We start from the raw sequence: 17,427 nt of genomic DNA, 5'->3' as shown, positions 1-17,427 counted from the left end.
CTCTCAGCAAAGCCAATAAATACCTGCGCCATTGCAGAAGTGGGAACAGAGCTCTGGTCAAACGTTTGACTACTTGACAGTCTAATGAGATGGCCTGAAAGTCTGGACTGCTTGTAATAAAAATATTTTCAAAGTTATGTAACTGGGTCGCCATGGAGTTTTTCCCTTCTTGTAAATATTACATAATTACGAGAAGGAAACACACTTGTTTAAGAGGGGGGAGGCAGACAGATTGGCTCAAGACACAAATCTGGGAACTGAGGCTGCTACAAGATACCTTCCAGAAGGTAATCTGCGAACTACCACAAGAGTCTTTAAAAACAGTCTCATTAGTGGAAGTTTCTTAAATGAAGGCTGCTGCAGGGATGCACATACTGGTTCTTGCAGTTTGGGGCTTATTTCAAAATGCCATGAATAAGACCTACACCTCTAAATTTCTAGAGTATTTAGAACACTCCTTGGTTATTTGAAAACCTCAGTCCCCATGGTGAAAACCAAGCACGTTAAGTGCCAGGTTTGATTTACTTTCCATTCTTCTTTCAATTTTCACCCGTTACCATGAACAAGACACCAGCCCCTTTACTCTGTGTCTGGAAAACAGAAACTGCCACCTTTCCTTATGTTGTTGTTTTACTTCAAGATGCGGGATGCAGAGAGAAGACAGGGTGATGTGGCCCGGTCCTCCAAAGGACCCCTGAATGTGGCTGGGGACACAGGTAAACGATGAACCGTACCTGCGACAGGAGATAGAGAGAAACGGGCAGGCTGATCTTCGGGCGCTCTCCTCCCTGTTGAAAGTTGGGGTAAAGAGACAGAGAGAGGTCCAGTCATACACGCGAACAGCACAAAATACATGAAACCCAAAAGCCACCTGTCTGAAGGGGAGGTGCCCTGTCCCCCATCTCCCCCATGCCCCTAAGGCTGTTCTTTCCTGGTACTAGTTAAAAGTCCACTCTGCAAAACAAATTCGTAACCTAATCCCATCCAATATCATTCTCCAGGCCTCTGTTTTTCCACCTGAGAAATCCTTCACCATTAGTCACGGATTAGAGGCTAGGTCCAAGAGAAGAACTGCTCCTTAAATTACCAGGAATGTGAATTTCGCCCAGCTGGGCCACAGAGTCCGCTGCCCCACAGGAGAGGCCTCTTCTCAGGAAGAGCTTTCAAAATGGAGCAAGGAGGGGTCGGGGCACCCTGGCCTCAGAAAAGCCCCTCAAAAAAAAAAAAAAAGAAAAAAAAGAAAAGCCCCTCATTTGTACGGAACTTCAATGTGCCCCATCCTGCGTCAACCCTGGGATGATCATCAGGACGCTGGTTCAGGCAGGTTAGCTGCCTCATCCAAGGCCACAGAGTAAGGAGAGGGAAGATGCAGAATTTGATCCCAAGTCTGAAAACTTTAAGTCCTGTTTTCTCTCTGCCTCCCAGAGCTGCCTCTGATCTAGTTAGGGTTGCAATTTTCTTCTATTTGCTTGTTTTTAAAAAGAATCTCCATGTTCCTCCTCCAAAAAGAAAGCTACAACCCTTGGGGCACAGCCAGAGAGGATGGGTCCCTGCAGAATAACCAACTGGCTCCACCCTGCCTCCTGCTGAGGTCTCTGCCCCTTAGCTCTGGAAGAACTAATTCCCTAGCTCGGAATCTCTCCCGGTGGGGTCTGAGAACTGCCAGCTCAGAGCCACCTGGTGGACAGGTTAATGATGCAGACCACTGGTCCACTACAGATCCACTGAGCCTGAACCCCTGAGATAGAGAGAGGGCCCCCGAGAATGTGTATTTCAACACCGAGACAGGATTCTGAGCCTAAGTGTGGACAGTCACTGCTCTGGAATCTTTTCTGAAGAGCGCTCGCTCCATCCATCCCTTCCCATCCATCCTGTGCAAGCTCTGTGGCTGGCTGGATCTTCTTCAGAACAATGAGCTCTGGCGACTATCAGAAAAAGTTAACCAGGGATGAGAACACATCAAGAAAAGAATGCACAGCAATCAAAAATCTAAATTCAGAGAGGTTCCCTTCTGGTGTCACCGTTCTTTTCTCACTCACTTTTGTAGCTTCCTGAAGCACCCCCCCCACCAACACACTCCCTCCTAACCCTCCCTCTCTCCACTTCACCCTCGCCCCCCAGGAAATGAAAGGGAAGGAAAAAAAAAAGCTTTGAAAGGCATCTCTCTCAGGCTCAAAGCCTCGGTCCCTTGAAAAGTATGGTCTTATTCCAGATGACCATTCTTCCCCCTTCTGAAGATAGCCTTCAGCCCACAGGCATGGTGGGGCCAGGCCTCTAGCCCCACCTTGTCCTGGTTCTCCAGCGAGTACACGTAGAGGGGTAGGAAGAGTCTGTTGAGCAGATGGTCCGTGAGCACATCGTTGAGGAACTCACAGTTGATGATCAGGATGTCATTGAGATAATGCAGGTGGTCCAGGTGCTCGGCCACCAGGTCGCTCAGCTTCCCCCGATTCCGGTGCCTGCCAAGAAAGAGGACAGCCTTAGCCTGGAAGCGGAAGCACAGATCCTTTGGGCCAAGACTCAGTGGCCACTTAGGTCATTGACAGTGTTTCATTCAGACAACAAATATTCATATGACAAACAGGCTCAAGGGACACTTATACTGGCCCTACCCATGCCATGTGCAAAGGGAAGATGGGCAGGGGTACCGTGATCGATTTTAGGGGACCTTTGGGGTCCCCCCTACCCTGGGGGCCTCACTATGACTCATCCACCAACACCACTACCATAGCCCGAAACAATCTGGGTAAATAAAGCAAAACTCAGCTCCCTTAGCAAGCCATTACACAGGAGTAGTCAGTCGCTGGTTGACGTAGGAAGATACCCTGCCTCCCAAGATAAGCAGTATTAATGGAGCAATAAATCCTTGCTAATTAAAATGCTCCAGAGGAATTTCAAAGAGAAAAGCAGGCCTCAGCAGCCACATCCAAGCCCCTGGCCCCGACCATATGGGGGTGGGGGGTGGCACAGTGCAAGGATAGGACACCCCACCCCCAGGAGGTCTCTGTCTCCTTCCAGGAAAGCAACAAGCATGCCGGCTGGGCCCGGGGGGTAGTCAGTCTGACACCTGCCAAGGACGGAACCCCTCAAACAGCTAGCGGGCACACGTTCACTACCCCTCAAAGTGGTATCTGTTGCAAAGAGCAATGTAGCTGGGGTAAGACATTTTGTTTGTATTACAACTATTACTCTAGTTAACAGATGGTCGTTTCAGAAGATGAGAAATTAAAGAAGACAATAAAAGCAAAAGACATCAAGGTCTCCGCTAATAGATAATATTTTGGGACTTGGGACCCTACAGTCTGTTTTTCTACATTTCTACATCCCCATACAGTCACAGCTAAAATATAGGTATTAGGTATCTATCCATCAATCATGTGTGTTTTAGAAAGAAAAAAAGAAAAAAGAAAAAATAGGGTCAGTTTTGTTTCTTCCACGTAATTTTTAGTAATTATTCCTTATTATACTTTAATAATGTATTTAACAAATATTTGTGGCAAATACATGTTGTGAAAGCTAACGGTATGATGGGTACCTATGAGCCCATCACCCAGTGGAGACCTAGGACATTTATTCACTTTATTTTGCAACCTTTTGCCCCATTTAATGAGATTCTATAGGAATTTTTCTTTAGCAAGATAGTTCATGCACTTCACTTTTTAAACCTTTAGTTTTAAAAAAATACATGTAGATGGGCTTACAAGTTAAATGCTATTGAGAAGCTGATGGCAAAATACAGCAGCTCTGGCCCAGCCTCCCCCACCTTGGTCTGCTCTCCAGAGAAGGCAGTTTTAAACTTTTGACTTGTTTCCATGGATAGCTGCCCCCACACCTCTAGAAAATCTGCAAGGTCACCTATTTTGAAATTGAGCCATTTTAGATATCGTGTAGTGACCTCCTCTTATGACCTCAGCATCCCCTCCACCCCTGCCCCCCCCCCCCCCACCGCCATCAACAACTGGAGTTGACATCATCATGACCATTCACTGTAGGGCCCACAGAGGATAGAGTCCACTTCCTTCCTGAAATAACTTTTTGTCTTGTCTGGAATCAAGAGCCAGATTACGTGTCACATCCATGACTGCCCATACCCATAAAGCTCCTGGTTTTCCCAAATGCCCTGTCAGATCTGCCACTCACCTAACCCAGCTTCCTCCCAAGATTGGGGCTGATATTCCCCAGCCCCCAGGAGACCTCCTTTCTGGACCCCCTTATAGTCCCGAGTCCACCTAGGTGAGCCTCCACCAGGGCTCTGCTGAACTGACACTACGGGGCAGTGGTTCTCCACTGGTGGCGATTTTGCCTTAAAGGAGACATCTGGCAGTGTCTGGGGACATTTTTCATTTAAACAACTGGAAATGGGGCACTGCTGGCATCTACTGGGCAGAGGCCAGCATGCCTACCATGCCCAGGATGGCCCCCCAGAACACAGAATTCCCTAGTTACAAAGTCAATGGTGCCAACTTTGAGAAATCCTGCTCTGGAATTTGTTTCATCACTCTGGAGCCCAAATCGTCATCTTAATTTGTTGTGTTGTTTGGTTTTTTCTTAAGTAGATTTACCGAGATATAATTCCCATACTATAAAATCTACCCATTTAAGGTATACAATTTCATGGTTGTTAGTACATTCACTGAGTTGTCCAACTGTTCTCCTGATCCACATTAGAACATTTTTAACCCCTCCTCCCAAAACAGCCCTGTGTTCCCATTTCCCCCCAACACACCCCTTCCTCCTCCAGCCCTCGGAAACCACTAGTCTACTCTCAGTCTCTCCAGAGAAATGCCCTGTTGTGGGCATTTCATATAAACAGGGCCGCATAAAGTGTGATCCTTTGCATCTGGCCTCTTTCCCTGAGCATCATGCCCTCAAAGGTCCAAGCACAGGGTGCCACGTGTCAGCACTTCACTTTCTTTTACTGCCTAGTACGATTCCACTGTATGCAAACGCCACATTTTATCTGCTCACCAGGTGACAGATCATCTTACTCTCTTTACCAGCTGCCTGGCACCCCATCTATGGGTGTGCTGAATTTAGTGACCCTACTCCCCTCCAGGAGGTAGGAGAGTTGTTTATATGACTTTCCACAGTTATAAAAAGCGGAAAGGTGGGTAGAACCTTTCGGAAGATGGAAGTCCACATTCTGCCGACACACAGGTGGGTGAGTTTTGTGCTAGTGTTTATTTTTCCTCAATGAAAACAGAATTCTCCCCTAACCACTCTCTCTGCCTGAGAAGCACCCCCACAAGGTGGTCACTTACTCCTCATCGGTCTGCACGCAGTTATCAAGTTCGATCACGTGGCTCCCGATGAACCAGACCAAATTGGAGAAGTAAGGAACAGCAGTTTTATCTCTGATATAGTGCAGCATGGCCTGGTTATCCACTGAGAAAATTCACAAGAGAAGAAGAAGAAGAAGAAGAAGAAGAAGAAAAAGTCAAACTACCAAAAATAACTGGGGGAGATTAAAAAAAAAGAAAAAGAAAACCACAATGAAAAAGCTCTCTGCTATAATCTGAACCTTCTCTGTCTTTCCTGGGAATACTTGAAAATTGGTTATCTTATTCATGAAATCATACACATCAAGGCAGTTCTTATGCTATTTTTATAATTAATAAAATGAATTAATTAGGTTAAATATTAATAGTGCAATCAGGAAGCCTACTTCTCAGCAATGCATTTAGCTCGACTACAATGGAAACTATGCCATTCTCAGGCAAGTTTCCTGTATTTACACGAAAGGATAAGTTAAGAAAGCAGAAAACCAGAAGTTAATAACTTACATGACACTGGAATAAGGAACACGGGAATCGTCATTGAAGGAAAGGCAAAAAACAGACAACAGTTAACAGGGTTAGGAACTGGGATGGTGAGACAGTTGCTCAGAGGGACAGAGGGCTAGGGCAGGAGGCATCTAAAGATTCGAGCTGGAAAAGACAAGAGAGAAGAGAGAGCAGGGGCAGCAGTACGGGGGCTCAGACCAGGGCGCAAACTCAGAAGCCTGCTGAATGGGCCGCTGACTCAGTGAGTGAGGCCGGGAGGCCCAGCCTGTGAACTAGGGAGCCCAGGCCTCAACCCCAGGGGGAGCCGCTCAGCACACCAGCTCACCACTGCCAAGTCTCTACTTTCAAGTCAGAAATCCAGAGTTACCCATGATCTCCCAGTGTTTAAATACTGGCAACTATGTATCTTTTCAAGGAATATGTAAGCCAATCAAAACATGTCTGAGGGCTGGTCCAGCTCTCCGCCCTCCGTTTGCAACCATGGGCAGGGGCCCACCAGGCTCTTAGACAAGGCTCTTCAATTTAGTGCAATCCCAAAGCGAGGCTGGAGTGAGTCCCTGAGGAGCTTCCCTCACCCCAATTAGGGGTCATCTCAAGTAATAACACCATGACTCATAATCTAGAAGGTCAAAGCCCTTTAGACCTTGAGAAAATGGGAGTCCCAGCTCCAGTGTGGGGACTACAGGGGGAATAACCCCAGTGTCAGGCAGGGAAGGCACATGTCCTCAGAGGGCAGTTCCAGGCTGGGAAACTTGTGTCCAGCCAGCGTTTGTATCAAGGTGGGCGGGAATCTATGGAAGGGCTGTCTCCCAGAGGTGATGTTTTGGGCATTAAGTACATCTTGACAAAAGGAGAATTTTTTGGGTTTTGCAGATGCTTGAAAATACAATACTGCCCCCTGCCGTATGAAATGCTTCTACACGTTATTTAGAGATAACATAACCCCAGGCTGTACTTAAGTGCATTGTACAGCCTGAAACACAAAAATGTAAATATGACATTTAAAAGACAACTTTGCTTTATCTAATTGTCACATGGCTCCTCTGAGTCCCACAAGTGCCTTTCTTAGGACACTACTACTGTGTATCTGTACTGATTAAGACTTCAACATGCAAAACCGAGTGCCTGCAGAGTGGCACAAAAATTCACGCAAGGGGCCAATTAAATGTTGATGATTACAAGCCTTTCGTGAGACATGCACCCCCAGCTGTAATAAATGGGCTCTCTGTGACCACCAGAGAACTATGTATACAGACTCATGAGAGCAAGCACCAGGTGTTAAGTTAGAAATCAGACGAGCTATGAGTGCATAAGGAAGCTTACCTTTGTAGACGTTCAAAGTTATGGTTCTTACAGCAATTCTAACCATGCTTTCAGGGTGATTGAAAAATTTTATGGCTTCTGTGTACAGGGCAAAGTCATTAGTGTGCTAAAACAGAAGAAGTACCAAAAAGAAGTTACAAACTCACAGGGCAGGCCTTGCCCCCACCCAATTTTCTGAATCTTATCAGACTTCTGTAAAAGACAGAAAACCCATTACCCTTCATGAACCTGAAGCCAGTGGTTCATTACCAAGGGATCACAACAGTTGAGAAGCATAGAACTACACTGCTTGGGGCCTTAAGAAAAGCAGGACATGATCTGGGCTTGGACCCGAGCAGGGCGAGCTCTGCTGCCCTCTTCTGGCCAGTTTTCCCACATGACTCTGGATCCCTGCTCCAAGGGCACCTGTGGGCAGTGAGGGCATGGGGAAGAGCAAAGTGACAACTGTCTAATGAGGACAATGCCGCTTTGAGCACTAGAAGTGTACACTTAGCAGGAGGTAGGTACAGTACTGGCCCACATGAAAGAGGAAACTGAGCCCACCTAAACATAAGGCTCCTCCCAGCTCCACTGGTGACCAGCAGGATGCTCTTCCAGAAACATCACTCTGGTCCCACAGTCTCAGTGTCCTGCCCTCCCATCCTGGTGTAAAGAAGTCCAGCTGCACTTGAGTGGAGGTAACTCTCTCCAGTCTATTTCACAGGCGGATTTTCATCCACCTGGGAGAGTCTCTGGCATGATGCAAAGATTGTCTATGTGTCTCTGGACATGTTTAAGGGGCACCTACTATCTGCCAGGTACTGGGCCACACAATGTTAATTTTTCAAATTGCCATACATTTTGTGGTCGACAGCTAGGATTTTTTTCCCTCCGAGACCAGTTCTTCCCCACTCCTAATCTAGACAAGGAAAATCAAGGTTCAGGCTGTTCTTGCTGTACCATATGGGGACAGCTGGATGGATTTTGCCCAAACTCAGAGGATATGTCTGAGAGTATGGTCTGACTATAAATAGAGGCTGTGCAGCTACATGACCACCAATTGGAAGACACCTGCCATGCAAACAGTACATCCTCCAGGATGGCCCAGTGACCATCACCACCTGTATTTGCACACTGTCATCCTTTCTCACACTGAGTCAGGGCTGGCCCATGTGACTTAAGTAATATGGCAGAAAAGATGGTGTGTGGCCTCTGAGGCTGGGTCATAAAAGGCATTACAGCTCATCTTGGTCTCCTGAATTGTTTGTTCTGGGGAAAGCCAGCTGCCATGCCATGAGGACACTCAAGCAGCCGCTGGAGAAGCCTGTGTAACCGAGGCCTCCCGCCGATAGCCAGCGCTGACTGATCAGCTGCACTCTGAATGAGCTGCCTTGGAAGCAGATTCCCCAACCCCACCCGGCCTTCACATGTAGCCTCGTGATAAAGACCAAGCAGAATTGCCCTGCCAGGCTGCTCTCAAATTCCCGACACCCTCACGAGAAACGTGGCATCATTCTGACCAGGAGAACACAAGAGGAAGTCTGCTGGGAGGCTTCTGAGAAAGTAGTGTTTTGGGAAGTTAGAAAGGAACACAAGAAGGGAAGCGATCTCTTCAGGCCTGCTGGCAGCACTACACGAATGTGTGATGTTTGGAGCTGCTGTGGCCATCCTGGGACCGGGAGGGGTTGAGTCTGAGGACAGATGCCAACTGTATGGTCAGCAGAGCAGGAAGATGGCAAGGCCTGCTTCCTCAATGACGTGGTTGAGCCACAGGACGAACCAGAACCAGCCCCAGGACAGCCGGCATCTGTACCTTTTGGAATGTGAGATAAACCGACTTTATCAAGTTCCTTTTCACACTGTGAAAGGCAATTTATTTATTGAAATGGCTAGTCATTTTCCCAAGGAATACCAGGGACGTTAGCATGTGAAAGGGGACAATGGCCCTGATTTTAAGGAGCCAGGTACATACTAGGGGCTCTGAAGACATCATCTCACTTAATTCAATCTCTGGAAAATCCTTCGAGGTAGAGACCATCATCCCCTTTTCTCAGATGAGAATACTAAGGCTCAGAGGACAGAGACTTCTCTGAGGTCACGCAGCAGAGAAGTAGCAAAGCTGGGTCTGACCACACTGCCTGTTTTTCCCGCAGGGCAGCACAACCCCCAGTTAACTTTTGAGCACTTCTCCCCGCCAAGAATGCAATGTTCTCAGGTCTGTCTCACAAATTCAATTTTACGTTAAAAACAAAGAGGTAACTTTTAAATGAAAAAAAAAAAATTTTAAAGCATGTCAAGGTCAAACAGGGTCACTATGAAAATCAGGTAATGGTGAGCACCCAAATGCTTTGTCAACAGACACGAGGCCACTCGGCCCAAAGGTGCTGCTCTGACCAACTAGCTTTCTGCCCAAATGTCCCCCTCTGGCAGTTACTTACCTCATTGTAAAAGAAATGGACGGTGTGGTTGTTGAGTTTTAATGAAAGTGTTTTCAGGAACGATATATAATATGCCATAATCTCCTCATCGGAAAAGTCAAACTTATGGACGATGATAGAATTTACATAATTATTAGAGAGCAAATAATCTAGAGGGAGAGAAAAAAAAAAAAAAAAAGCCAAGACAGACGGGTTAATTCATGCGGGAGGAAAGCCAAGCAAAGTCAGGTGACTCTGAATATACTCGAACCCATCAAGCTTCTGGGTCGCTGGGGCTTAATAGGCCAAACAGGAGCGGCCTCAGCTTTAGCCAGCATAGAAATCAGCCAGCTGCTCTCTCCAGCCTCAAGAAAGTTCAAGAACCATGAGACAGACAGACTCAGGCTACCCCTTCCTCCTACACCAAACAGAAAAAATATTTCAACATCTTTTTTTCCTTGCTGGCAAAGTTCAACACAGAGCTGGGAGTGGGGCAGATGTGTTGGTGTGTGGGCATTTTCACAAACCACCCACAGACGAGGGGAAAAAGCACTGGATTTTATTCAAAGCTGTTCCACGATGCCATCAAGAGTTACACTGCCATCCCTAAATGCTACAAAGGGCTAGCTACATAGTCCTTTTCTCCCTACATAGCCACATGATCCCATAAAAGCTACTTTATGCAGAACCTCCCTCCACTACATGCCCAGCACCAGGCTGGGCACTTGACATTATCCAGCAGAGCAGGTCTCATTCCTCTCATTTTGCAGAGAAGTAAAAAAAAAAAAAAAAAAAAAAAAAATTTGCCTGTGGCCCTGCTGTTCGATAGCCTAGCCTTGGGTCCCTGCCAGGCATGTCTCTGAGCCCTCACCAGTCACCCAGCAGAGCGCTGCCATCCCCACTGTGTGTGTCCTGTAGGCTGCCAGTCTGTGAGCTCTGCACCATCCCACCGTCTCCCCCCTCCCCCAGTGGTTAAAGGCAGAATGGGACCAACATCCACACCTAAAGGCAGATGTGGTTAGGGCAGTAAACCAAGTGGTTTGGAGCCTGACTACTCAAAGCCTAGTTCTCAGACCCGCAAACCAGCATCACCTGGAGTTTGTCAGACGCACAGAATCTTGGGCCCCAGCCCTGCCCACCTTCTAGGCTCTCTGGGGTGGCCCTGGTACGCTCCCTGTGTAAGAAACACTGCATGGCTTCCAGTCAGGCTCATATTTCGAGGTCTTGCATTTGAAGGGGACTTGGATCCACCCTGCCCCTGCCACTCCCTCGTTGGGTGACCCTGGGAAAGCCACTTAGCCTCCTCACTCTCCAGTTTCCTTACCTAAAAACAGGAGTAATATTATCTTTCTCAGGGGTCTGCTGTTGAGGATTAAACTGGACAGAGCATCACGGACAGTGAGAGGCACAAAGCAAACACGCAGTCATGGCAGCCGCCACCACTCCTCTTAGCCCTATTGCACAGAGACCCCTAATCCCTCCCATTGACCCTCCAGCCACCAGGACTAGACACGGTTGCTCTCAGGAGCAGGAAATAGATTATTATTTGGTGTCAAAGAGGTACCCAACCTAAACCAAAGTACTACTAGAAAGACTGACATCACCAAACGCACCCCCAAAGAACCATCCAGGAACACGGGGCTGCGAGAGGGGCCACCTCCTCAGAAGCCAGCTCTCAGGGAAAGCCACGGCCTTCTGAAAGGCACACTGAGTATTCCCAGCTTGACAGGCTGTGTTCAATACCTCCCGATTCTAATAACTCCTGAGACAAATCCTGGGGCTCTAGAGGCAGTGGGTCTGGGGTGGGGGTTCCTAAGAATCTTAATTGACTTAATTATTTAAAAATGACATTACATGTATCACAACTCTTAAGTATACAGCCTGGTAGGTGTGCAAATGTACACATAGGTGAATCTTAAATCCACCTACTTTGTACTTACATATATATTTATATATACATGCACCCTTCACAAATCTTAAGTGTCCAGCTTGATGAATTTCTGCAAATACATTACACCATGTAAGCACCATCCAGGTCACAAACAACATATTTCTAGCTCCCCAGGAGGCTCCTTGATAGCCCTGCCCAGACTGTTTAAGATGAGACTCTTTCAAAAAAGGCTGCCACAGGATAATGCCGGATTACAAAACCTCAAGGATGATTTAAATTAATTTATATGATGACTAATTCTGATAAAGGAAGGACAGTCAATACCCTCCCCCCACAGCAAGCCCTGGTTTGACATGGATCACACCGACTTGTTTTGCTTGTTCTAGAGCTTCAAATCCATGGATCACGCAGCACGCACGCTTGTGTCTGGCCTCTGTCACTGGTTCCCACATTGGAGAGTTACCCACATTGCTACATGTGGTGGTCATAGTTCATTCCCAGTCTCCTTTTTGCTATGTGGTATTCTATTCTATACACAGTCCTCAACCTACCCCCCCTAGAACCTTAACTTGTAAGAAGCAGCCCAGTGGGTGCTGATGCCCAGAGCACTTCTCTTTCATTCTGTCATTGTGGCTATGGCCGGGGATGAACTAGCTAGCAGAAGGTTGACATGTCTTGTGGGGAGCCACTGTGACTGCTTGGTGACTTCCGGGCCACCAGAGGCACGGATGCCAATGCTGGCAGCTTCAGACATACCGCCATGAGCCTCTTGGCTACCTTCTTGAGCTGGAAAAGCCACATGCTCCCATCATTCCCCAGTGGGGACTTTTTCCAGGGCCTCCACAGGATGACTCTGTAGGTGCTGCGGGCCACCGTGGGGGCAGCAGAGGTGCCTCTATTATTCGGCTGGGATTTTTCTACTACCCCCTCACTGGGTGGCCAACTTTCTGTGGTATCCTTTTCTAATCAACCCAGGAGTCTCTAAGTAATCTCAGTCTCTCGGGCCTTCTGTGACTTAGGTCACCGAACCCAACAGGCAACAGGTGCACTTGTGAGATGGCTGCTCGTAATAGTGAAAACCTGGAAACCACCCCGCTGCCCGTGGGCAGGCAGGAGAACTCGGGGCTTAGAGAGATGAAGCTCTGGAGCCGAACTATGTGGGGATGCGGGAACGGGCTGCCTGAAAACTTAAGATACGGCAGGAAGTTGGGAAAACAGAAAACAAATGCTATGTGTCCACTGAACCATGAAGGAGAGGCTCTGCAGAACTTCTGCTTTCTATATTCTCGTCCTGTTTGATTTGTTGTTGCTGTTTTGGAATGAGGACGTTTTCTTCCCATGGTTGAAAAATAAAAATAACAGCAAAAGTCACCTGTCCTCCTCACCCCCACAAATCAAAGTAAGTAAAAGGCAGTCACGTCTGCCACTTCCACGGGGCTTATAGAAGCACTCTGTTGAGTTCTTCCTAAATATGGTGGCATCTTGCCTGCGTTTCTTATAACACCGCACCCTTAGTCCTAATTCAAGAAAAGTCAAGGTGGTCCGAAAACTCCAGCACTTTCCACCATGCCAACCCCTGCCCATCAATACAATAGCCTCGTGGCTAGCTGGGCTTAGGAAGGTTACCCAAGAACAGACATTTAGGGGAATGCTGGATTTAGTGATAAAAGCAGCTCGACTGGACGCCTCCATTTGACAGACCCCAGGCTGCCCACATCCGCTGCCACACTTAATCCCCACACCACTCTATTCCCCAGATATAAGCATCATCTCCACTTCACAGAAGCAGAAACTGCAGCTGGGAGCAGAGTCCACCCCCCCACCCCCACGCCCGGAGCACAGGCATGGCCAATGTGGCAGAGGGGCCTGGGACCTGGTGGGGTCCAGGGCCTGTACCTCAGGGCTGGGTCTTCCCCCCTCGGAATTTTCAGAAACCACACACAATTCATATCCAGGGTAACAAATGCTGTTAACACGGGAAACCACTTACGGAGAGTGAGTCAACTCACTTCGGGAAGTATGAGCAGAGGCTCCTAGGGTGGCAGCACCACCTAGTGGCCACTTCCCAGAGCCACCATTCACAGCCCCATCCCTGCCTCTCCTCTCCTTGCTTCCCCCTGACAGTGTCGCCCTCTCTCCCTCCTTCCACCCACCAGAAACTTTCTAAGCCCATCTCAGGACCTAGAGTCTGCCTTTGACACAGACATTTGGCCTGTCATCTTTTCTCCCTTGTGTCCGGCGTGCAGGGCCTAGGGCCTGCTGTAGTCATAGTAACAAAGCTAGAGGTCAAGCACGGAGGAGTAGGAGCTGAACCAGGTTTCTCGCCCTCGACTCTGCTGACATTTGGGACTAGATAATCCTTTGGGGGGGGGGGGGTGGAGAGCTGTCCTGCGCATTGTCAGATGCTTAGCAGCACCCCTGGGCTCTACCCACCAGATGCCAACACACTCCCACCTGCCCACCCATTACTACAGAGAATGTCTGCAGATGCTGACAAATGTCCTCCGGGGGCACCCCCCCGCCCCCGCAGCTGCACCAATGAACTAACCCAGCTGGACTGAGACCCCTTATGGATTCTGGCATCGCCAGAGTGCTCACCATGGGCCACTGTCTAGAACTCCCTGGGTATCAAGGGAGCTCTTCATGCTGACAACACCTGCCTCACTGGGCGGTTGTTTCGGAGGAAGAGTCAGGCTTAGTGAGGGTGGAGAGGCAGCTCCATGTCTCACCCTCGCCAGCCAGGAGGTGGGGGTGAGGGAGGCAGGTCAGCTGCCAAAGCCCACACTCCTGCATGCTCCTGGGCCCTTCCCTCCTCACCCTGCTGCCTCTAACACTTATTCTGTTGGCTGATTATTCAGTGATCCCAAAAAGTTACAAGGAAAAAAACGTGAATAGCCCAGAATCACTCAGCCCCTCAAGGGTACCACACCACACAGGGATAAACATGGTGGTATGGACCAAACTGCAGGATACCCCCATTCACACAGGAAAACCCTAACCCCCAAAGTGACTATATTTAGAGAGGTGAGAGGCTTTAAGGAGGTGATTCAGGTTAAACAAAGCCCTCCTGTGAGACCCTGATCAAAGACCACTGGTGTCCTTATAAGAAGAGAAGACACCAGAACTCTTTCTATGCACACACAACAAGAAAGGCAATTCCAGAAACAATAAGATAGTCATCCACAAACCAGGAAGAAAGGTCTCACCAGAAACTACCCCTGATGGAACCTCCAGAACTATGAGAAAATTTCCGTGGTCCAAGCCACCCAATCTCGGGCATCCTTGTTATAGCAGCCCAAGCATGCTAAGACATACAGAAAGAACAGACATGCAAAAAGCAACACGGAAACCACCCAAACTCCATGCTGCCAAAGCTCCGTGGCAGGGAGGCAAGAGTCAAGGGTTGTCCTTACAAAGTGAAGTCTCGTGACTGATATTCTCAAAGAGGATGTTGAGGGTCTGCAGCAGCTGAACGCACACATAGCGGCCGGATTTCTGCCGCAGGATGTTCAAGAAGAAAACAAACATGTTCTTCTCCAGGAAGAAGCTGGGGAGAGAATGGAAGAGCATCAGTGGTGGGCTTCTACCCAGGGAAATACAAGTCATCCTTCCAGCTGTGTGCACAGCACATGGGTGTAGACTGCCCCTGACCCCCAAAGGCATCTGCAGAGCAGCAGATCACACCACCAGCAAGCCCCCCCACACCCCACATATCCCCTACTCCGGCTTCCCCACTGATGCCGTCCTCCTCCACCCTCTCTCCCCAGAATGTGAGCACCATGCTGGGCCTGGGAAGATCTTTAGCCACTAAACGATACACAACCATCTACCGGTGCTGTGGGAAACCCGATGGGCAAATTCTCCCAACAAATACTATTCTTAGTTTTCCTTACTAGGCCTCTTTCCTTTGCTTTGGTATTTTTGCATGTTAAACACCACCACCTGGAGTTCCCTACTGAGGGGCAAGATAATGCTATTAAAAGAGTTTAAGAGTTTTCAAATTTGCGGGGGGGGGACGGGGACTGGAAGGGATTGAAAGGGCTGTTGGGGGGGGAGGGCGCAACACAGTGCCCAGGTCAGCTTCTGCCTTTGTTCTGGACAGGACATCTGTCTACATGCAGCCTGGGGACATTGCCTTTGGGAGTATGTGCTGGCTTTTTTTAGTCTTGCAATGGAGACGGAACCCTCTGATGCCTTTCTTGAAAGGCAGAAAATGGTGTTTTCTCATTATGTGGTCTCCATAATGCAAACTAAAACCAGGTAATCTCTCATCTGGGATACCCAGAACAGGTCCCTGCAGTCACGAGGGTCTTGTCACTTGGTTCTGGGGATCTGTCTCGACTGTCAGTTGCACAGTGACAGGATCATGGGCCTCGCACTTGCTCAGTGCTGCATAACTTCTGTTTGAATTCATGAAAAGGTAAATGAATAAAGGAAAAAGAAAAACATGAACTCAAACCTTTTCTGATTTGGGGAACCTGTCTGCCTACAAATGCCATTGCACATTGATCTCTATCATTTGACCTAGTTTCTTTTAAAGATTTTATTTATTTATTCATGAGAGAGACAGAGAGAGGCAGAGACACAAAGGGAGAAGCAGGCTCCCTACAGGGAGCCTAATGCAGGACTTGATCCCAGGACCTCAGGATCACGCCCTGAGCCAAAGGCAGACAGACACTCAACCACTGAGCCACCCAGGTGCCCCCCATTTGACCTGTTTTGTCTCCCTTCGCTTTAGGTTGAATAAATCAGTGACTCCCAAGCATCACCCAACAAGTTCATTGTAGCACCAGACCAACTTGGGAACTTGTTAAAATGTTTGGACCTAGCTCTGGCCCAGGGATAGATTCTGCAGGTCTAGTGTGAAATCCAGGAGCCTGGATTTTTATATCTCCCCCAGGGGAGGTGGAGGGGTTCCTTGGAAAAATGGCTCATTCTAGATCTGGGGCAGGGAAAATATAAGATGAGCCTGGAGCATCTTAGAGTACAGGGAAGTAAGGCAGTGCTCAAGAAAACCAGAAGGACAGGGGTGTGTCAAAGGGACACAGGAACCAAACCTGAAAGTGCCCCAGTGCCCAAGCTGGGGCAAATGGAGCAACAGAATAAATAATACAGATTGGATCCAAAGTATACTTTAATCCACAATACTGTTTTAATTTAGTATTAATAACACAGTATTGGATCCACAATATACTTTAACCCAAAGAGTAAAATAAACATCCACGACCCCATATTGATATAAATGACTGAATGAATAAATGGGAGAAGAGATGAATCTTCCCCATGCAAAAGAATTTCAAAAAACATATAGATATGCACTACCCCCCTTCCAGAAGGTGGAGCTAAATTCCCATGCCCCAGGTGGGCTAAACTGAGCGACTCTCTTTCAAAGAACAGCAGAGAGGGAAACAGCTCTATAGTAGGAAAATCTGGCAGATACCACCTTAACTAAGTGATCAGATTAACCTCACCAGACAGCAGGTAGATGTCTTCACTGCTGATTGGGTGGGATGAGAAGGGCACCACACCTCCGTGGCATTCTTTCCCATAACCCTCGGGCTAATCATGAGAAAGGCATCACAGAAACCCAGATTGGGGGCGGGGGTGGGCATCCTACAGGACCCTTGACCAGTACTCCTCAAAACCATCAAGGTTGGGGTGCCCGGGTGGCTCAGTGGTTGAGTGTCTGCTTTCAGCTCTGGTTATAATCCTGGGGTACTGGGATGGGGTTCTGCATCAGGATCCCCATGGGGGGCCTGCTTCTCCCTCTGCCTGTGTCTCTGCCTGTTTCTTGTAAATAAAGTCTTAAAAAAAAAAAAAAAAAACAAGATCATGAAAAAAATAGAAGACTGAAAAATCTGTCACAGATCAGAGGAGGCCGGGTAGACATGACAACTAAAAGTGCTGTGGGAACCTGGATTCTGTTCCTAGAGCAGCAAGAGGGTCTTCATGGAAAAACTGGCAAAATCCAAATCAAGCCTGGAGTTTACTTAACACTAATGTACCACGGTTACCTTCTGACAAACGCACCCCA

General features: G+C 48.1%; 1 protein-coding gene across 10 annotated transcripts in view; it reads right to left on the bottom strand.

Annotated features, from left to right (window-relative positions):
• The window catches only part of CLEC16A (C-type lectin domain containing 16A), a 196,676-nt gene that overhangs the window by 165,933 nt on the left and 13,316 nt on the right, over positions 1 to 17,427 (bottom strand). For all 10 annotated transcript variants that reach the window (XM_077906633.1, XM_077906634.1, XM_077906636.1 and 7 more), the window contains exons 3-8: positions 14,807 to 14,940; positions 9,524 to 9,672; positions 7,107 to 7,212; positions 5,262 to 5,385; positions 2,285 to 2,459; positions 735 to 788 (exon numbers count right to left, since the gene is read on the bottom strand). In XM_077906633.1, coding sequence (XP_077762759.1) covers positions 735 to 788; positions 2,285 to 2,459; positions 5,262 to 5,385; positions 7,107 to 7,212; positions 9,524 to 9,672; positions 14,807 to 14,940 — 742 coding nt within the window. The remainder of the gene's footprint in view (positions 1 to 734; positions 789 to 2,284; positions 2,460 to 5,261; positions 5,386 to 7,106; positions 7,213 to 9,523; positions 9,673 to 14,806; positions 14,941 to 17,427) is intronic.

This window comes from Canis aureus, chromosome 8 (assembly GCF_053574225.1).
Source record: "Canis aureus isolate CA01 chromosome 8, VMU_Caureus_v.1.0, whole genome shotgun sequence".
Classification (NCBI taxonomy): domain Eukaryota; kingdom Metazoa; phylum Chordata; class Mammalia; order Carnivora; family Canidae; genus Canis; species Canis aureus.
The sequence above is the reverse complement of the archived record's forward strand: the minus strand, read 5'-3'. Positions and strand labels throughout refer to the sequence as shown.